We start from the raw sequence: 22,402 nt of genomic DNA on the forward strand, positions 1-22,402 counted from the left end.
CCACTGACTTGTGTCTGGGGTTCTCTTCCCAGAAGGGGAAAAGCAGAAACAGAGGAGGGTGAAGGAACAAAGTCTGACGTGCAGAGAAGCTTAACACCACCATTTTTCTGTGTTACAGCAGCTACAGCAGCACTGCTCACCCAAGAAAATGAATATTTTGACCTTACAGGCTTCAGCTGCAGCATAAGCAGCACCAGGGAAGACCCTGAAAACAAGAGAATGGAAGTGCTCAGTGACCACAGCCAAAACAAATTACAGGGCAAGGATGAGAAGAAGATGTAAAGGCTGCAGCAGCCTCTGTCCACAGGACAGGAAGATGCTTCAGATGTCATTGCTTTAAGGCAAATGTGGGTACCAGCTTTATGGTAGGGAAACATTTTAATCTTACAAGGAAATGCATAGAGAAAGAGAATTCACAGAATCATTGAGGTTGGAAAAGGCCTCCAGGATCATCAAGTCCAAGTTTGACTGATGCCCACTTTGTCCCCAGCCCAGAGCACTGAGTGCCACCTCCAGGGGACACCTGCAGGGATGGGTGTCACAGACAACTTTAATGGAAAATCCTTTCCTTAGGATTTTTTTCCTCCCGAGAACCTGAGAGGCCACAGGAACAAAATGTTAACAATGATTATCTGCTGCTGTGGAATGCAACAGGTGCATCTGGGATTGGCCCATGTTGGATGTTTGTAATTAATGGCCAATCACAGTCAGCTGGCTTGGACACAGAGCCCAAGCCACAAACCTTTGTTATCAATCTTTGCTGTTCTATTCTTAGCCAGCCTTCTGATGAAACCTTTTCTTCTATTCTTTTAGTATAGTTTTGATGTAATATATATCATAAAATAATAAATCAGCCTTCTGAAACATGGAGTCAGATCCCCATCTCTTCCCTCATCCAAGAACCCCTGTGAACCCGGTCACAGATGGGCACTGCAAAGCTCCCTGGGCAGCCCCTGCCAAGGCCTGAGCTCCCTTTCCATGGGCAAATTGCTGCTGCTGTCCCAGCTGAGCCTGCCCTGGCCCAGCCTGAGGCCGCTCCCTCTGCTCCTGTCCCTGTTCCCTGGCAGCAGAGCCCGACCCCCCCGGCTGTGCCCTCCTGGCAGGGACTTGTGCAGAGCCACGAGGGCCCCTGAGCCTCCTTTGCTCCAGCCTCAGCCCCTTCCAGCTCCCTCAGCCCCTCCTGGGGCTCCAGCCCCTGCCCAGCTCCGTTCCCTGCCCTGGACACGCTCCAGCCCCTCCAGGGCTCTCCTGCAGGAGCAGAACTGGGCCCAGCCCTCGAGGTGTGGCCTCACCAGTGCCCTGAACATTTCCACCCACCCTGTCCTAGGAAACGCCACCCTGAAGGTCAGGCTCACAGTCCATCCACTCACAGCAACCCTGAACACCCAACCCAGGGCATGGCCAGAGGGTGCCTCTTCACTGCACCAAAAACTCTTTGGGGGTTCAGGCCCCCTGGAGCAGCCTGTTTTAAATAGGACTTTATATTTGGCACTGCGAGAGACTACTGAGCAATTGCACTGGAGTTTTTTCACAACAGGAATAGCAAAGAGAGATATTATGATATTCCAGGAACAAGAAGTCAGTGACATTTTAGGAGAAGCAGAGTGTTGGAGGTGGTAACTCTCTCTAATTTTAAAGACCTGCTCTAGGATATTTCATCTCTCTTGTGTCAATGCAAGGACTTCAGGACCACCTATGTCACAGAACTCATCTTTCAGACACCCTCTCAGCACTCACAGCACCACACAGCCCTGGCAGCATGTCTTGGTTTGAACAGACAGGTGTCTGTTTAAGGAAGGCAGGAGCCTCCCCTGAAATGGAAAATGTAAACACCCTCCCTCCAAATTATAATTTTGAAATTAAAAGGATCTCAGGCAAAGATATGGGAATAGGAATAACAGTTCTTTACTAGGAAAATTAAAAATAAAATTGAAATGCAGTGATACAAACCAGCACTGCCAGAGTCAGACCATGCCCTGCCCCCTGTGTGTCAGGGCGGTGTCCCAGCCCCATCCCAGGGGGGCTCAGCCCTCCTGCAGTGCCAGCTGTGGCTCTGCTGCAGCAGGGATCCTGCACAAGGGGGGAGTTTTCCTCTGCAGCTCCAGGGCTGCTGCAGATGGGCCTGGGCTCCCTCTGGCCATGCAGGGCAGCAGAAAGCTGCTCCTCTGGCAATGCAGGGGGCAAAGGCTGCTCTGCTGTCCCAGCACCTCAGATTGGATCCAGGCAGGAATGCTTGGCTCCTCCCCTGGGCGGAGCATCTCCCCATGGGATGCTGGGATTGGATCAGCCCTGCAGGGACACTCAGTGGCCATGGACAGCAGAGATCTCCTGGAGGGAGGGTTGGCTGTGGGAGAGAGAAAGGAAAATCTGCCCCAGGAACAGCAGAGAACTGCCCCAGCTCTGACAGATGACAACAGAATAATCCCCATTTCCACCCTAAGACACAGCACTGACACCAAAGGAACAGGTAAGGAGGAAAGTTTCTCCATCCATTCTTCCTCTAGAGATGAAGCCCTGCCAAAATTTTCCAGCACAAACTGGGAATCAGAGGGTGTAGGCAGCAGTGTCCAAGGGCACTACAGCACCACACTGTATATGTGAAGAGTAAAATATGAAGAGTAATTTGCACATCCCCAGAACTGTGATGAGCCTGATGTGCGCACATCACCTCTCACCGCAGCAATGATGAGAGCATTCATCTCTCTGTGGCCACAAAAACAGCTTTAAACTGAAACACAGCAGATTTAGATTGGGTATTGGGAAAAAATTCCCTCCTGTGACTGTGGTGAGGCCCTGGCACATAAAAGTTGTGGCTGCCCCATCCCTGGAAGTGTCCAAGAACAAGTCAGATGAGTCTTGGAGCAACCTGGAATAGTGGAAGGTGCCCCTGCTTAACATAAATGTTCTGCAAAGCACAAGCTTGGTCTACTTTTTCTAGCACTTATTCTGCAATTCTTTTAGAAGAATAATGCAAGATGAAAGGTAACTTTTATACAGTTTTCCTAAAGCCCCTTTACTCTTCTGTGGAGCTTTTAACTGGAAAGACAAAGGGGGTATGGAGGGAGAAGATGTGTCAGACTGTGCCTCACATCCACATGCATCTGCAGCAAAGAGAGAACATTCATCAAAACAGGTAATGGGATACTTCAGGAAGCAAAAAAAAAAAAATCCTTCTGCCCATGCTTCCCTCTTGGAAAAAAAAAAAAAATTGGTGCTGTAAGTTTAAAACTCTGCCTTTGGCTTGCGTGAGCTGCATTTCCTCAGCAGATTATCCCTGATCTCACTGCCCTTGGCAGCATTAGAGGGGGTCACATTTTTACACGGCTGAACTACTTGAACAATTTCTTCAAAGTATGAAATAAAAACATTCTTTCCTTCAAAGCAGCCGTGAATGCTTTCTTCTTTATTCTGTTTGTTCAGTTTCTCTTTTTAAGTCAATAAACACTTTATACCTTGCATTCATTGCGAGAAAAAAAAAAACAAAAACAAATTCTACTCCATTACTCGTATCTACATTCTGTTTACAGCATCAGCTGCTGAAAATGAAGCATTTTCACATGTGCCTTCTAAGATTTGAGTGCAACCCCTAAATGATTTTCTCCCCGGCAAAAGTCCTAATTGCATTTGGCAGGAATGGAGTGGGGAGTGACATTTCTGATTATCTTCTGCCAAGCCTCAAAGAGCTGCTTTGTCCTCTTTCCCAGCTCCCAGGAGAGAACCAGTGCAGTAAACACCATCTCCTTAGGTACTACATGTAGCAGCAGCAGACATATTTGCAAAGGTCACCTGGCAGAAGGCATTCCTGCCAATTCCCCTTCAAATCCAAACGCTTATTATGAACTATTTAAAGCTGAGACTGCTTATACAAGGTGGAGTGGACCCAAACTATGTGTTGTAGCTCTCTTTAAAAAGGGGTAAGATTTGCCCAAGTGTTAATAGAGTGCAGGAGATGGATAAGGGTATTGCTAATATGAGGTAACCAAAAAATTATTCAGTCCTTTCACACAAATGTTATATTCAGCCTACAAGAAAGAGACCCTGGAAAGATGAAGCAGAAATTCCTGAGTGCTTTTCCTCTTTGGAAAGTGTATTCTCTCATACAAGTCTAATAAAGGAGATTACCTCCAACACTGAGTCAGCTTCTATTTCTTTTTTTTTTTTTTTTCATTTCCTAAAGAGACTAATAGGATTTCCAGTACTAAATCCTGAAAATCATATTCCAAAGCAGCACCACCCAAACCTTTGTCACGGGGACCAGAGTATAAGGTGAAACCCTGAGGGGGTTTTTTTTGTGCTACTTCAGAAACAGTTAAAATGCAGTCAATAAACTTAGAGACTAAGAAGGAAAAGACCTCTGAGAATCCAGAAGGTCTCGTTGCTCTCAAAATGATACAGAGCAGATTCCTGCATGGAAAATCTTAATTAGTCACCAAACCGCTTCATCCGGGGCGCGTCGGATTCCTGCGCTCACATCCCTCATTTGGGGAGAAGTGCTCAGAGCTCCTGTGCTCCTGTCCCTGATCCTGCCACCCCAGCAGGGCAGGAACACCCTTTTCCACCCCAGCAGGGCAGGAACACCCCTTTTCCCACCCCAGCAGGGCCCTTTTTCTCCTCCAAGTCACGCCACTGTGCAGGTCCCTTTCTCTTTGTGCTGTCACAGCTCCCCTGTGTCCCCCCCTGATCTCTCCAGGTCCCTCCAGCTGGAGCTGCCTCCCTCCCTGCCCTGTCCCTGGAGTCCCTTGTCACTCCTGTGATTTCTGCCCAGCAGCAGCTCCGAGGAAATTCTGACCCAGCCCCGCAGCAGGACCAGGCTGAGGGTGCAGAGCAGCCGGGAGATGGATTTGGTGCAAAAGGGAGGAAAGGAGCTGCCAGATGGGCTGCACTGAGCGCATGGAAACTGATTTTTTTTTGTAGGAAAATAACCATGCTCACATTTGGTTTGTTATATATACCTCATAGGCTGATTTCCTTTGAGGTTTGGGGGGTTTTTTTTGTTGGTTTTTTTCCAGGAGGTTTTTGGGCGGTTTTTTTGGGTTTTTTGAGTTTTGGTTTTTTTGGTGGTTTTTGTTTTGTTTTGTTTGGTGGGGTTTTTTTGTTTTGTTTTTTGGGTTTTGTGGTTTTTTGGGGGGTTTTTGGGGGTTTTTTGGGTCTTGTTTTTTTGGTGGTTTTGTTTTGTTTGGGGCTTTTTGTTTTTTGTTTTTTTGGTTTTATTTTGTTTTTTGGGGGGTTTTTTTGGGTTTTCGGGTCTTGTTTTTGGTGGTTTTTGTTTTGGGGGTTTTTGTGTGGGTTTTTTTTGTGTTTGTTTTTTCTTTGGGTTTTTGGTTTTTTTGGGGTTTTTGGGTCTTGTTTTTTTGGTGGTTTTGCTTTGTTTGGGGTTTTTTTGGTTTTTTTTTTTTTTTTTTTTTTTTATTTTGTTTTTGGTGGGGGTTTTGGGTTTTTGGGTCTTGTTTTTTGGTGGTTTTTGTTTTGGGGTTTTTTGTGTGTTTTTTGTGTTTGTTTTTTCTTTGGGTTTTTTGGTTTTTTGGGGTTTTGGGGGGGGTTTTTTCGGTTTTTGGGTCTTGTTTTTTTGGTGGTTTTTGTTTTGTTTGGCGGTTTGTTTTTTTGTTTGGTTTTTTTGGTTTTTTGGGATTTTTTGGGGTTTTGGGGTTTTGTTTTTTTGGTGGTTTTTGTTTTGTTTGGTGGTTTTTTTGTTTGTTTTTGGGGGGGTTGGGCTTTTTGGGGGGTTTTTTGGGTTTTGGGTGGGTTTTTTTGGTTTTTTTTTGGGGGGGGGGTTTTGGTTGGTTGGTTTTTGTTTGTTTTAGTTTTGTTTTTGTTTTTAGTTTTTTGTTTATTTGTTTTGTTTTCTAGCACCTGGACATGCCAGATTTTCTTCTCACACATGAACACCCCAAACTAACTGATTTTTTTTTTTTTTTTTTTTTTTTTAAGCCAGAGCACAATATGCTTTTCTCCAGTGCATTCCTCAGAACAGCCAGGAACAAACTTGCAGGAAATAGGATTTTTGAGTCTCTGGTGGGCCCTCAGCCCAAAAGACTTCAGCCCCTGAGTTCAGCAGTTACAAGCTTCTCTAATTCAATGTTCTCTGCATTATCAATCAGAAATCATGCAAACAACTCCAAGAAATATATTTCTGATGCCCAGCATGAGAAATGTGCAAACTATTTAAGAAGGAAAGACAAATTGAAGTAAAATTACCAGATCTTGCAGATCAATCTGGTTCACTTCGGTGGGCCCTGCCATTACAAACGAGGGAAGAATCACCTGAAGTTTTTCAGGCTTTATTTTCAGCCTTCTGCCTCTTTTTGGCTGGCTGGCTGCCTGGCAGAGGCTGCAGCTCTGAAACAGCCTCCCTGATGTATTGTTTCCTGAAAACAAAGAATTCCAAGAGGCAAGCATAATTACTCTCATTGTTGGGTGCTGGAAACAAATGGCAGGAGACATAAATTATGAGAAGACCTCTGTGTCTGATGGGGAATAATGAACTGCTGGAAAGACAGAACAATTGAAGTGCAAAGTCATGTAGCATTTTGCACATTAATAACTTAATCAACTTTCCAAGTTGACAATTTTTTACTCATTTTTTTTCAGAAACGGATCAGAGTGTGTTGCCTCAGGACATTTTTTTTTCCTGGACCATTTTCATTACTGTCATTACCAGGTAAATGCAGGGTAACAGTCCTTTTCCTTATTGACTTACTTAAACCATTTTTCAGCTCCATCCTGCAGAAAGCCCAACATTCACAACTGAAAACAGTTCATTATCACTCTCTTTTAGAGTATGTGAGAGTTTTAAGCAGCATTTTGGGTTTATCATTAACACAGACTCTCAGAAGTCTAAATATACCCTGGTACATCCTGAACTGGAAGTTCACTCTGTAAAACACAATTCCATTCCACCTTCCCCTGGCATCTCAGAGATCTCCAGAGGCCCAGGAGGATGACAACAAGACCTCATTTTGCAAAGCTGATGGATGCAAACCTCTCTTTGGTACAGCAGGTTTTCCCCATGGCTTAGAAGCCAGGAATGTTTCCGTGCCTGTGGACGGCTTTGCTGGTGACATTTTCATTTGTCATGCACGTGTTTGTCTTCACATGCATGAACTGAGAAACTTCGACCTTTCTAAGAATCTTGGGAAAACAGAGCTCAAATTTGGGGTTTTTTTTTAAATGGGTTTTGTTGGGTTTGGTTTTTTAATTTGAAAGAAATGGGATACAAAATAAGTTATTTTGATCAAGGTCACTGGGAAGAGTGTAACAATTTTTTCCAGTGTTTTTCTATTACTAATTTGAATTAAAAAAAAAAAAAAAAAAAAAACTCCAACAAAAAAAAAAAAACCAAACAAAAAAACCCCAAAACAAACAAACAAAACAAAAAACCCAACCGAACCAAACAAAAAACCCAAAAAATACAAAAAAACCTCCAAAAAAAAAAAAAAAACCAACAACAACAAAAAAAAAAAAAAAAAAAAAAAAAACCACAAAAAAAATTCATTTAAAAAGTATAATTTCAAGACCAAAAATCCAAAAATGAAAAATCAATAACTCATTGTCAGGTTGCAAATAATCTTTTATCAAAAACAAAAAAAACCACCCAGGTTGTTAAAAAAATGCTTCATTAATCCCACTAATTACATGTACTTAGGTTGTTCCTCTTAATTCTCCTTCATCCCAGCATCACTCAGGAACCTGGTTTGTGCTCAGCCTTCAGCATTTCAGATTGAATTTACAACAATTTACTGAATTTACAGCATATCTAAACCAGAATCCAGAAATGTCCTGGCCCAGGAAGAGAGGAAAGGAAGGAATTTCACTGCCCAGCTGGCAGTCACTGAGTTGAGCACCCCAAGTTAAGGAAATTGCAGATTTTCATAGATTATGACCAAATTTACCAGTCTGCAGAGGGTCAGCATCAGGGTCAGAAAGAAAGGGGGACCACAAAACCCAGCAGATTATAAAGACAGGCTGCAGGAATTAATTTTGCCCTGTGTGAGCTCCTTAATTCCTTGAACTTTCCAGCTGAACAGCTATTGTCTAGAATTCCTTGAGGCTTCTCTATCCCAAGCCCTCCACTTCCAAGTAAATGCTGTGGAGTCCAAGCACTTCTAAAAAGTCTTAACCAAGCTGAGTGATTTCCCAGCAACAAACTATTCTTACAATTCTTACTATAAATAAATGAATAGTCCACCACTTCTGGGCAAGTGGGCTGCAGCCCCACGTTTGTACCCGGGTAATCTCAGCAGTGCCAGCTCTCCCTGTGTTGTTTTTAAAGCCCTGTTGTAGTTCACTGCATGTTTAATTTTTCATAGTTTATGAATTTATAACCATTGCTGTTTGTGGTGTAGGAAGGTCTGGAATCAGAAGGTCGATATTGGATCATTTGAAGGTCTAACCCACAAATTATTTCTTCCCCGGTGCCAGATGCAGAATGGAGCTGAGGAAGCCTGCAGAACTTTGTGAGGAGAAATAACACTTTTGTGTGAGAGTGCTCAATGCATTTATCACGCGCTCAGATGTGGGGCAGGAGCTCCCCAGGCAGCAATGAGTTACACCAGACCAGAAACACCCAAACAGAAGGTGATAAACATTCAAAGTGAACGCAATATTGAATATATCGATGGTGCTGCAGCACCAGGGTGTTCATGAGCCTTCTCTTAACCTCAGCTCTGATGCCCTTTGAGATTGTGTGGTCTGAGCAGGCTTTACGTGGACCTGCAGCTGTTTGTGCCTCTCCTTCCTTGGTTCCTGCTCCTTTCCACAGAGGAGGGATCTTGGCTCCTGCACAGCCCCTCTGCCCTAGCACCGGCACAAGCACAAAACAAAGAGCACTTTGCATCCCTGCCCTTTGATTGGTCACACTCTGTCACTGTCACGTTTTCTGAAAAATCCCTTCGCCAGGATTTCTTCTGCTGGGAAGCTGAGAAGCCTCAGAGAGGAATGAAAACAATAATTATCTGATTGCTTCCCCTGTGTTTGCTGCTTTGGAATGTGGTCTGGACATTGTTTACCAACAGGTGAAGGTTTGATTGGTTTCCTGTGAATTGTTTTTGCTTAATGACCAATCACCACCAGCTGTGTTGGACTCTGAGGAGTCAGTCATGGGGTTTTCATAATCATTGTTGTTAAGCCTTCTGTCTGTTTCCTTCTCTTTCTTTTGTATCGTTTTAGTACAGCATAATATAATATAATGTAATGTAATATATAACATATAACATACACTATATACTATATAATAAATAATATATTATATATACTATATAATAAATATTATATTATATTATGTAATATATTCTATTATATGATATATAATATAATATAATATAATATAATATAATATAATATAATATAATATAATATAATATAATATAATATAATATAATATAATATAATATAATATAATATAATATAATATAATATAATATAATATAATATAATATAATATAATATCCAGCCTTCTGAGAACATGGTGTCAGATTCACTCATCTCTCACCTCATCCTGGGGACCCCTGCAAACTCAACAACATGCCACTTTGTTAGAGAAAAAGTGATCATAAAAATCACAGAATGGTTTGGATTGGATGGAAATTTAAAGCTCATCCAGTTCCATCCCCACTGCCATGGACAGGGACACCTTCCACTGTCCCAGGGTTCCCCAAGCCCCAATGTCCAACCTGGCCTTGGGCACTGCCAGGGATCCAGGGGCAGCCACAGCTCCTCCAGGCAGCATTTTCCAGTGCCTTACCACCCTCACAGGGAAGAATTTCTTCCTGACATCCAATTTAAACCTGCTCTCTGTCACTTTGAAGCCATTCCCCTTTGTCCTGTCGCTGCATGCCCTTGTAAAAAGTCTCTCCCCGTCTTTCTTGGAAGGCCACAATTAGGTCACCCTGAAGCTTCTCTTCTCCAGGCTGAGCAATCCCAGTTCCCTCAGCCTTTCCTCACAGGAGAGCAGCTCCATCCCTCTGACACCTCACATGTTCAACTGCATACCATCATTCAGAAAACTCACTGCTCAGTGACCAAAGAAGGCACCCCCACCCACAGATCCTCTACCCAAAACAAAGAGCTGGATGGTGACAAGGATTTGCAGCTACATCCCCAAGCACAGAATCTTCAGCCACATCTTGCATGAGCTCTACACCCAGCACAGACACTCCATCCTTTAATAAGTCCCAGAAGCGTCCATGTTCCCCCCTTTGGAGCAGGAGGCATTTCAGAGCCCCAGGAATGGCACTGGAACAGCTCTCCTGAGGGGAACATTGCTCATCCCATGGGCCAGCTGTTTTATTCATTTGAGGACAAACAAAGCCAGACCTTGGCAGACACAAAGCAGAGCCAGACCCTGTGGCCTCTGCTGCCCCTTGATTGTTTACACTCATCTTGTACAAGCGATGTTCCACTGGAATAGGCCTAAAATATGACAAAGCTGATGGCAAGACAGCCACAGACAGAGAAGACCTTTTCCCAGTCACATCCAGGAAGAACAAAACCCCTCCTCTCCTCCGGCTACCGAATTCTGTGAATTAACCCCTTGCAGGTGCAGCTGGGTTTCCTTCAGAGCATTGTGGAATTACAGTAAGGAGCAATCACTCTCCTTAAAACCAAAGTATTGATTATGCTAAGAGCAAGAAGACAGAAAGCAGACACAGCAGTTTTAGGACAGAAGCCTTTGTGGCCATCTGCCCTCACCATTGTGTAACACTGGCACAGGTCAGCCTGACTCCTTCAGAAGCTGGGCACAGAAACACTTCGATCTGAGCAGTCCCCTAATAGCTTCCTCCTGGGGAGGGAGAGATCTCTTTTTAGCCACACACAGCTCCTTCTGCTCAGATCAGCTCCAGCACTTCCTCTGCATCCTCAGATGCTTTCTCTGTTCCTGCTGCTTTTCTCAGCAGGCCTGATTTAACATCTCCACAGAGCAACTCTCCCCTCTGACTGAGTTCACACACCTTGGCCACAGCACAGAGCAGCTGCATTTCTATGATGTATTTACAGTAAACATTCTGTAAAGAATATTTACTGTAAGAAAGAAAAGAAAAAAATATACTGTATTCTGCAAATGCTGGTGGAAGGTTGTATTATAGACACAAATGTTAATTCACTGTCAAGAGTATTTCTGTGATGCTCTGTATTCTGTAAATACTGGTGGAAGGTTGTATTATAGACACAAATGTTAATTCACTGTCAAGAGTATTTCTGTGATGCTCTGTATTCTGTAAATGCTGGTGGAAGGTTGTGTTATAAACACAAATGTTAATTCACTGTCAAGTGGCTTTAAAGCACCATGGTGCCATCAAATTGGATTAATACAGAGTTGGATTAAAGTCAAGATTTACCTGAAAAGTTATATTTAGACAGCTGACTTTAAGGGGAAAAAAAAGGCTTATTCACAGAGACTGATATTAAAAATACTTTTATTATTATTTACTCAAAGAACACATATTTGGAATCACAAAACTAGAGAAAAACAAGATTCACCAAATACTGTAGAACACAAAGTGTACAGACACTTAAACTTGAGTCTATTTCTGGCATTTCGTTTATTTTCTGTATGTGATACATAAAAAAACCCCAAGTGTGCATGTTGACTGTGGCACTCATTGCATACAGATGACTTCCCCTCTGAGGAACATCTTGGATGCAGTCACATTTGGCTCTCTGGGAGGACTTTTTTTACATCTCCTTTCCCAAGCAGCTGTTCACATTGCACTTTTCAGGCCCATTCCTGCCAGCGTTCAGAAATGCACTGGAACTTCTCACCTGTACGTGGCACAGCCTAATTCTTCTCAGATACTTAAATAAATAAAGGAGCAAGGGAGGCAAGGCAGACATCCCCATTCTGCACACCCAGCCCTGCTGGGATGATGCCATGGGAGGGCAGGAAGGTTTCACACACAGCATCTCATACACAGCAGCTGCCTGATGAGCATTTACTGTGAGACTCATCCAGGGCTGTGGAAAACAGGAACAGAACTTTTACCAAACAGCATGAACAAAAAAAGGAGAAGTTTTCTCCTCAACACTTAAAGGCTATGCTATATCTTCTGTGCTCTGAAAACTATGCACTCCTTTGGCTGGAATTGCTTTAGCCAGGAGTGTGGTAATGTATCTTAGCAACAGCAGCAAGGGGGAAGACTTACTGTACTGTAAAAGAATTAAAACAAAATGCACATAGCTGCTGACTGTTCTAAATACATCCCTACCACTCTGAGGGGGTGTTCAATTATACTCCTGATTACTTTTCCCATTCCCTCTTCCAAAGGGGCGGGGGCATTTCTCCACTTTTCAGCTCACCCATGAAGAGCCCCTGAGCATTTTAATTCCCCTTTGGCTTCAGCTGTGACTAGACAGGCCCTACAATGCAGCCTGTCACCATCCCAGCCACGCTAGGAAAAGCCATTACTGCAGCAGCCCGGAGATAACCTCTTTGTGTGAGCCTGGCTGCCCCTCCCTCAGGTGCTCAGCTGCATTTTCCCTCTGCCTGGAGCAGGTGAGACCAGACAGAGCAGGGCTGCAATATTTCACCTTCCTACTTGTCAGGCAAACAGAAAGCTTTGTGCAGCAGGGGAACTTTGCGCAATTTCACTTCTTAGCAAGGTGTGTGGTTCCCCACAAGCACAACAACCTCCTGAGAGGAAGTTTCATTTATAACCTCTCCTCCAGCCCTTAGCCAGGCCTTGGTCCTTGTAGGCTTCCCCTGCAGCATTTTCCTTCTTGCTGAGGGCTCCACCAGCCAGGACAGGGTCTGCATCCCCCTCCTGCCATGGATGCAGGAGGAAAAGCATCCAGCTGCACCAGAAGCACGGAACTGATCCAAGGGGAGCCCTACAAAGGGCTCCAGATTTGAGGTGACAGAGCCAGAGTAACAAAAATATCAGTGAAAAAATGTGAAAACACTTCTTTTCCTTCAGCAAGGGAAGGTGGGCTCCCACTTTCTTTTTAAGGATTATCCTCTTCAAGCAATTCTGAGAAATGACTACAGTTAACAGCCTTACCCAATTATCCTTCCCCCAAACAGCCTTCCCAGGAATGAACACTGTCTGCCTCTTAATAAAACTTCATTCAATACCTGGGAAAAACCTGGAAATCTTGTGGACGATTACTCCAGCTCCAGGAAGGGAAGGGGGGAGCTCTTTCAGTTTACTCTGGCAGAGGAGGGATCTCAGTGCACAGAGCTCTGCACAGATTTACACACAGGGAGAGACCAGGTGGCTGCCTAGGACAGCAAATTGATCAGGGGACACCCAGAGTACACATGACTTCAGCTGGATATTTTTCAACTTTATCTACAGCCGAGGACCGGGGGAAGAGCCAGAAACAGCCACAGAGTGACTCTGCTTAGACTTGCCCAGTGTTACATTTCAAGGTTTTTTGGACTCTCCGCTCCATCCAGCGATCCATCAGGGCACTGCCATTACTCCAGAGATGTCGAGGCTAATTCCACCCTAAGTGTTCCCATCTTTCAAAAGGCCTCACTTGGCTGCCGTTATTAATTCCGTGCATGATGAAGACATTTAAAGCCTCGCATGCTCTCTCAAGCAGACGCCTTTGCGTGCCTCGCTCCAGCCGGTGCAGCAGCTGAATTTCCACACGCACAAACACACACACACACACCAACGGTGTGAAGCGGCACACGGGGACACTCCCGCATCCCCGAGCGACCCCGCATCCCCATCTCCACCTCCTCCTGCCCAGCACAGCCCCGCTCCCGGGGGATGGCGATGCCGGAGCCCCCAGCCCCGTGTACCGGGAGGGGACCGGAGCCTCTCCCCGCTCTCCCTTTAGGCCTTTCGGAAACTTTTCTCCCCGCCCTGCCGCCCTCTCCCTTAGCAGGGCCGAGCCGAGCAGTTTTTCCCGAGGCCGCCGGGTCGGAGCAACTTTCCCCTCACGGAGTTCCGAGCGCTCCGGCCGCCCCGGGGGCCGAGCGGGAGAAACGCGAGGAGGAGCTCGCTTCGGGGGAGGGGGAGATGGAGCCGGGGCGTGGGTAAGCCGCTCCGGGGCGTGGGTAAGCCGCTCCCTTCTCCTTCCTCCTCCTCCTCCTCCTCCCCCCTCGGCTGCTCCAGTCTGGCAGCCAGGCTGCCTCCGGCCGGAGCCGCCGCACTTGGGAAGCGACTCCTCCCGGCCCCGGGATGGGGACGCCGCTGGCGGCTCCCGGATTGCTGCTGCTGCTGCTGCTACTGGCCGGCTCCGCGGGGCTCTGCTGGGCTCTGTTCTCCCTCCCGCTCCGCGTGTCCCACCCCGCCGCCCCCGCCGGCTCCCCGCCCGCCCCGGTGGTGCTGCGGCCGGTCGGCGGCAGCCCGCAGCAGGATGCGCCGGGGGCTGCGGACGGCTTGGCCTTGGCCTCGGACCCCGGCGGCACCCTCAACTTTTTGGCCATGGTGGAGAACCTCCAGGGAGACTCCGGCCGCGGCTACTACCTGGAGATGCTGATCGGGACCCCGCCGCAGGCGGTAGGAGCGGGCCGGGGGCGCTGGGAGGGATGGATGGGGAGGAGGGGACCGAACTTCTCCGGGGGGGCAGCGACTCGGCCCCCACCCCTCCGGCTCCAGCGCAACTTTGTCCCGGTGCTCGGCGCTGGCGCCTCCTCCCTTCCCCTTTCTCCCCGGGAGACGGGGCCGGTGCCCGGCGCGACTTTCCGCGGACCCGCCGGGAGGGGAGAAAGGAGAGAAGCATCCCCTGTCCTGCCCCTGCTCGGGAAATCTGCGGATCTGGTCCCCAGGATTCCTTGTAGGCTCTGTCACGGCGAAGCGAGTTGTTCTGCCAGCCGAACTGACCGTGTTTTAGAGACAGAGGATGCTTTTTTGGTTATTCTTTGCTTTTTTAAGCTGCTCTGCGTCGTGATTGGGTGCTCTGGTAGATCTTCCCGGTGCTCCCGGGAGAATCGCTCGGCATCTTCCTGCTAAACTAAAGTGATGGCTGGGCACAACCAGCCCCTTCTGTCGGGAACCCATGTGCTGCTCATCAACGGGGCAAAGAACCTGTGTGTTCTGAATAGTGCTTTCAGACAAACCGTGTTGCCTTGAATCTTCCCTCTCTGCCTCCACCAGTGTGGCTGAAGTTTGTTTCGAGTTATTTTTGGGGTTTTTTGGGTTTTTTTGCCGTTGCTCTTTCATGTGTGTCATGAGATCCCCGGAGGAGCGGAGCTGGGCTGCGCGGGGGATGACTGGTCAGCTGAGTGGGGATTAATTTCCTGAGAGCCCTCGGGGCTTTGCTTCAGAACTTTGCGTTTGCTTCAGGAGTTCAGGTCCTGAGGTTCCCAGTGTAGACAGAAAGAAAAAAAAAAAAATCTTTATTCTTCTGCTTAACTCCCCTACGTAATAAAAAGCCAATGAATGCCAAAATGCGCAGCCAATGGGGAGTGTTCAGCCGTCATTGCATTTTTGGATGTCTGTGAGTTCTTTCTTTTTTTTGCCCCTCGAGTGTAAGAGGATTGGCCACATCATCTCTCTAATCAAAAGGTATCACACTGGGATCAATACATGCATTGAGAAAGGCTGGCATTGTTTTATGATCAATAAATAGAGATTAAAAAATGAAAAAAAAAAACATAACTAGGTCTGACATATCAAGGTGTGGCCCAGTAGCCATGGAGGCCATGAAATAATTTTTCCTCCTTGTTGAGTGATGCATATTTGACTAGTTCTGTTGGTGTGGTGTGTGCTTCATAACTCCAGGGAACATTCAAACATTCAATATTGGCTTCTGCCAGAACTGAGGCACCAGATTTGACTGGACTAATCACCCAACTCAGCATGTCCTAGATGAAAAAAAATAACTTCAGGTAGGAAAAGTGACTATCAGGCATATTATCTCCTTACATGTCTAGGGGGATTCTGAAATGGGAAGAAATGGAGAGGGGAAAAATGTGACAGGCCTTTCATAATATGACTGGAGGTCTAAGAGGGAGAAATGTGCTGCCCTCAGTACACCCACAGGGTTCACTTATGCTCAACAGCTCGTATCACTTGTATTACAGGTGATGGAAGGTTTCAGCTAGACTTGCCTCGGATTTTTATTTTTTCCACATAAAAAAACCCATGCTTTGAATCTGATTGCAAAGCTTTTACTATTTTGAACTTGTTCTGACTTCTTGCAAAGTTAATTATTTTAAAGACTACCACTGGTTTAGCACATGTGAGGTTTTATTCACAAGTAGACCCACCGAGGTTGTAAGTAAGATTATAAATGCTTCTGTTTCCCAAACCATATCTTGGTGTGTAATGACTCAGTGGAGTGCAGTTAGAATTTCTTCTGTACTTTTGATGAGGATGAATTTGTTATCTCGTTCCCTGCCTGAAACAAGAAGACTTAAAGATCACAAATGTACTTTCTGCTTTTTCTGCCTTGCAACGAGTAGTATGAAGCCACAGAGCTGCTGCTGTTGGTGCTTGAATGCTTCACATGCTGCTACTAAAAGCAAGTGTCTGGATAGTGCCAAGCGTTGGATTGTGTTAAGCTCCTTGGGCAAGCGGTTGCTGGAGTTGGGAGTGGGCTGTGCATGATGGTGTAGAAAAGGAAAATCTTTTCCTGATTTAAATGCTCCTCCCAGCCTGACTTCGCTCCACGTCAGCAGCCGCGCTGCGAAGCGATGCTTGGACACCTTGCTCTGCTCTTGCGCCCCTCCAACTTGGGGCTTCCCAGCTTTCTGCCCGAGCCAGGCCCGTCCCAGCGCTGCCAGCCCAGGGAGCTGCCCTGGGAGCTGCCCTGACATTTTGCCAAGCAGGAAGGAGGATGCTGGCAGCCAGGAGCGCCGGAGCGGCTGCGGCGCAGAAAGGTGCACGGCACAGCTGCTGCTCTGCACAGGAGCAGAGAGTTGGGGAAGTGCTCCCAGGGCAGTGGTGCACCACGACCAAGCAGCGGGCTGTGAGAAGAGAAAGCAGATTTGATGTGGTGGTTACAGCAGCGTTGGTGCCCAGTGGCTTCGGGAGCGTGTGCGTCAAGTGTTGGAAGCTGCTGTGCCAGAACGGGGAATGAACATTTGTGAAAGGCTTCAGCACTACAGGGCTTGCTTTGCTGCTCAGCTGCATTTTTAGAAATTTTCCTTTTTTAATTCCTGTTCTTGGAAGGAAGCTACTATGACAGAATTTCGTTTTTCAGGTCATTTAAGGCATACTTTTTGGCTTTCGTTCTAATTCCGATTTGTCATATAGCAGATAAACAGAGCACAGAGCTGCGATTCACAATGGCAGTTCTGAAACACTTGTTCTGACGGTACAAAAATAGAGCAGCTGTGTGAAGTCAAAATTTATTTTATTTCCAAGACAGGAAACTTCAATGCAGTCAATCCAGTTTTGCAAAGTGTTTGCAGCCAAAGTGTATCTGATCATTTCCAGTTTTATGATACAATATCCTTCCTAATCCTATCAGATCTCCAGACCAGTTACCAGCTTGGTGTCAGGTGTTATTACTCCCACTAATTCTTATTCATTCACATGTAGACCTACTTAAGAGTTATGTGAAAGGTGAGAACGGTCTGTTGTATTGAAGGGTGTGATGTATTTGTCTCTTATTTCATGGATGTATAATTATGTGTCCTACTCCTGATGGATTATGGGCTTTATACCTGTCTGCATAGGTGCATTTCTTCCAGTTCCAGATTTAAGTAAGAGGTGGCAAGAGCCCAATATGAATTGTGTGCAGTGTTCTCAGCTATTCCTTTAAATAATCCAATGGAATTCCTTTGCTCTATCTTTTATTATTTTACCTACCCTGAGATTATAAGAACTGTGAGAAACTGAATCCAAGATCATTTAGGTTTTTTTGCTATCTTCACTGCAGTTCTCTTCATATTAATTTTGTTTCTCCTACAAGCTTTTGACCAAAAGAATAGTCAAACTCTTTAAAAAACCTCGTGTTTTTCACAGCTTTCTTGAAGTCCATCTGGGCTGCATTAAATGTTTGCAGGGACAGTACCATTGCCTCATCTTGCCTCTTGTACAAGGTGGTGGCAGTCCTGCTGATCCCACTGCATCTCCAAGCTGTGTTTTTATTAAGAACAGGTAATTTTTAATCCTGCTACTCCTCTGTGAAAGAGAGACCAGGTGTACAGCCCCTGAGAGCTCTTGTCTGATTAACCACACAAGGATCCAACTTGTGCTCTGAATGCCACAGCTCCTTTCTTTCAGTGTCAGTTCTTCGTTCTGTTCATGAAGAGGCTTTTAAATCTGCTGTTTATCCTAATGGCAGTTTGTTCTGTGCACGGGGTGAGCAAAAACCCCTTCTATAAACCTGCTCCCAAGTTTTAAGGTCAGCGTGGATGTTGGGTCCAACGGCCCCCGCTGCAAAACACAAACTTCAGTTCCCACATAATTGGTGGGAGGTTATCTTCCCTTCCATTTCTTCCAGCTATTAAAGAGAGGAATGATAAAGAAGGATATGTATTAAATATCTCTAGTGTGTCGTGGAGTCAGAATTTATGGCTTCGTGTTTTGAGGGTGATGTACACGCGCATTAACAAGTTCTGAACTTGCAGCCATTATTCCTTAATTGGTGGTAGCTCTCATTCTCTGAGTGTTGAAAGGAATGAAGATGTGAGGAAAGATTCAGCTGCTCTTGTAATCTGATTTCTGGTGCTGTGCTATTGCCCAACATGCTCAGCTCCACTTTCTTAATTTTGCTGAAAAGGGATTCACTGTCTTTCTAGACACAAGGAGTTTTAAAATGTGATCTTTCTTTGTTCAAATATCAGAAGGCAGGCTGCATCTCAAGTCCCTTTCTGTCTTTTTTTTTCTTCTTTTTTTTAGTAATTACTAAGGTCTTTTGTATTTATTTTTGAGTTCTTTATGAAAGCTGAAGAAACAAAAGCCTGAGAAGCAAAGACAATTTCTGTGGTGCGTTGGAGTGTTTTGAGGTGGCAGTGTCAAAATCCCTCCAGATCTGTCTAGTGGAAATAGTATTGAAATGCAAAAATATTCCTGTTTCTAAATGGTGATTTGAGTCTATTTTGGTGGTTGTTGTTATTGGATACCTGCAAAATAAAAAGGACAAGCACCTGGCAGTTGTAATTCACGACTAACCCAGTGAACAGCTGTGGGCTGTGATGTGTTTTTGACCCAAGACAAGCAAGCAAACATACCAGGTTTGGGTTGACCAAAAAGCCCCTGCCTTTACAAATTAGCATTTTAGCACCTTCTTCCATCCAAAATTAGCCCTGGCAAAGAGGCTGTGTGGGAGTAGTAGAGGCTGTACTATAAAATAACCCAAAATGTGAGTGCTGCTTGCACTGAATGGAAGAGGCTCACCATGGTCATTCCTCAGGATGCTCTTCTCTCCCAGAGTTAGGGATTAGAGCCCCACTAACTGTTCCTTTAAAGGAGCTTTCTCCTCTTCAGAGAAGTGATGGAAGCTTTATTATCCAGGGGTTCTGCCTGAGGCAATCCTGAATTCACATCCTGGTGGGTCAGGGCAGGAGAGATGTTGTGAGGAGCAGAAGTGGTGGAAAGAGGTGCCAGGCTCACATTTTTTACCACTTTGCATTTTGTTCCTTATCAAGGAAAAAGCATCAGTTAAAGGTGGAAAGAGGAAAGCAGAGGGCATGCAAATAACTCTTTTCCCTGAATAAAGTGTAAATTAGTTGGGATTTGGAGTAGAAATGAGATGAAAATGAAACAATGGACGAAAGAAAGCCCATGGGGAATTTCCATGTGTTTGTTTCATTTGGATTATTAAGGAAGAAATCTTTCTCTTCTTACTTTTGCTTTTCTTGTGTTTTTTTTTTTCCCTTTTCCCCCCCTCTCTAACCAGAGGACTGTGAGCTCTAGGGATTGCATCTGGCAAGACAGACTTAAAAGCTACTACCCCTTGCAGAGGTCTTCATTTCCTTGAAGAGCTCTTACGACTTCGAGTGTGTGAGGACACCTTAGCTATTACATTGCCTCCACATATTATAATTTTTGAAATGTCCTCACTCAGTCTGGCCTGAAGTGTTGTCTGGTCATTGTCAAGTACAGCTCTGTTTGAAAAAGGATGCTGCTACAATGGCTCTCACATGTGCCTCTCCAGTGGGAGTCAGACAGACCTCTCTGCCCCTTTTCCTACTGGCTGTAAAATACAGATTTCATCATACAAACAACTTGTGTAAATAAGTGAAGGAACTTGTTGCTTCTATTTCAGCACAGATTAGGGCTGGAGATCAAATCTTCAAAGTAAAGGAGGCAGCTCTCAGCTGCCTTAAAGAAGGAAGTGTTTTTTCCTGCTATTGACAGGCCTGTCTTGCTGCTTCCCAGCCTGGGTTTGCTCTGTAGATCCAAGCTGATGAAGCAAACATAGAACATGTTCTAAGGTCACTTTTACACCTGAATTTCTATCCATCGGCTCAGTGCCCTTCAAAGCACTTGAAGCAGCCCAGGACTAGATAGATCTTACTTTCCTTTCTGCCCGTGTCTCCATCACAGCTCTCTGCACGACTGCATCGCGGTGCTGAGGAGCCGGGCTGGCAAGACACGGCTCACTGGGGTCTCAGAATTTCTGCTGCTCAGAATCACCCTGAGATACGTTAGAAAGTCTCTTTTCCCAGCCAGGCAGTCAAAGGAGTCAGAACTCTTCAGTTCTCAGTCTCAAGGTTGTTTATTGTATCTTATCTATAAAATTCTTTCTCCTGTCCAGCTGAGGTCTACTTAGCAGGACAGTCCAGGCACTCTGCCTGCCCTGGGGCAATGTTATGTCTTTATACTAAAAACTACGTGTACAATATTTACAATTACTTTCCAATACCTATCACCTATGTTAGACAGTGAGCTTCTACTCTAAACCAATCTAAAAGTGCAACCATCACCCAGAACATGAAGGTTAGGAAGAAGAAAGAGGAAGGACAGGGCCCACTCAATTCCTCCATCTTGGAACCCCAAGCCTCCAGTCTAAAAACCTCAAAGATCTATTTTTCACCCTGTGACAAACTATTATTCTACTTAAACTCTCTCGACTGGTAATTCTTCATTCTTCAGGTGGTAATTTGCTCCATGGGTTAAAAATCACAGTCACAGGTGTCTTGGGCTCAGTGCCAGGGTCTCTGAGCCCCTTGGGCAGGATCTCGAGTCCTCCAGGGCAGCCAGAGGGATTTCCTGGGTTCTGACAATGCCAGGCTGCTGCATCCCTCGCTGTGCCAAGCAGGGGCCAGTACAGAGAAACCAAAGCTGTGGGGTTGGTGCAGACTGGAGCTGCTGTGGCTGTTGGTGATCTCTGGCCTGAGACGGGCTGGCAACAACACCCCGAGGGATCTGTGGGGTGCGTGGGGAAGCCCTCTGGATTTGGGAGCTGGATGATGCTGTGGTTGCGTGGTGCTGAGCAGACCTTGGCAGGCCAGAGAAGGAATTTTATAGATAAGAAACAATAAACAACCTTGAGACCGAGATCTGAAGAGTTCTGACTCCTTCTTCAACTGCCAGGCTGGGAAAAGAGACTTTGTAATGTATCTCGGAGTCACTCTGAGCAGCAGAAGTCCTGAGATGCCATCACCTGAAGAGCCTCACCAAGGAGCTCTGAAAGCTTCTCCTCCTTAGGCTGAGAGCAGCTGTGCTGCCCACAGGCCCAGCCAGTTCAGCAGCCTTGCCCCAGGTGTGGCTCTCTGATGGATTTGTGGCCCTGCACATCCCAGAGCGGCCACGTGGCAAAGTCAGCGTTGGAGCCTTCAGGAAGCCTCGGGCCAGAGTCAATGTTTGCTCCCTCTTTTGCCAAAGGCTGATAAAGCAGCACCTTTTTCCCCCGGTCTCACTCCTCCCTCAGAGTTCTTTCCTCATTCTTCATTTTGCCTCTTTCCCACTACTCTCGCTGCCTTTTTTATGTCTAAGAGTATTTTACAAGGAGGGAAGCTGGGAATGAATGTTCTAGACTTTTATTTTTTAAGAGTCTTTCTCTAGATGAAACCTGTGGAGTGTCATGGAGAGGGAAGTTGAGGAAAACAAGCTAGATGGGGGAAAAAGATCTTATTTGAGTGAAAATTACAATTCACTGAATACAATTAATGTGTCATAATTAGGCCCTTTTGAAGGGAATCTGTTAAGACAGTAATTGCACTCTGCAATCCTTTTTTCCCCTCACCACTGCTTACTAATAATTTGATATTGTGAAAAACAAATTACTTGTAGATTTTGTCCTCTTTGCTCAGCTTGCGAGTACTAAAATTAGTTGATTTTATTTGGCTTTATGGTTGGCTTATTTTTGTACCTATTTACTAGTAAAAACTGCTATTAAGCTAGATTGCAATGTGTTCAGGGAAAATGCTGCTCTCACATCCTGGTCTGGCCTTATTTTAAAAGAGGAAAGGTATTAAGGCTGCAGCAATACTTGGTAAGCTTCTCCTCCCTAAATACAGAGAAGAATCCATCCTTAGGGATCCAAAACTGGCATTTTTGCTTTAAAGAAGAAGACATGACAACTCAAGAACTGAGAGTCACCTTTCCACTTGAGG

General features: G+C 45.5%; 1 protein-coding gene across 1 annotated transcript in view; it reads left to right on the plus strand.

Moving 5' to 3' along the window:
• The first annotated feature begins 14,111 nt into the window (after nucleotides 1–14,111).
• The window catches only part of BACE2 (beta-secretase 2), a 54,020-nt gene continuing 45,729 nt past the window's right edge, over nucleotides 14,112–22,402 (plus strand). Inside the window, exon 1 of the mRNA XM_063180968.1 lies at nucleotides 14,112–14,447. Within this exon, the coding sequence (XP_063037038.1) occupies nucleotides 14,127–14,447 (321 nt within the window). The 5' untranslated portion in view covers nucleotides 14,112–14,126. The remainder of the gene's footprint in view (nucleotides 14,448–22,402) is intronic.

This window comes from Melospiza melodia, chromosome 2 (assembly GCF_035770615.1).
Source record: "Melospiza melodia melodia isolate bMelMel2 chromosome 2, bMelMel2.pri, whole genome shotgun sequence".
NCBI lineage: Eukaryota > Metazoa > Chordata > Aves > Passeriformes > Passerellidae > Melospiza > Melospiza melodia.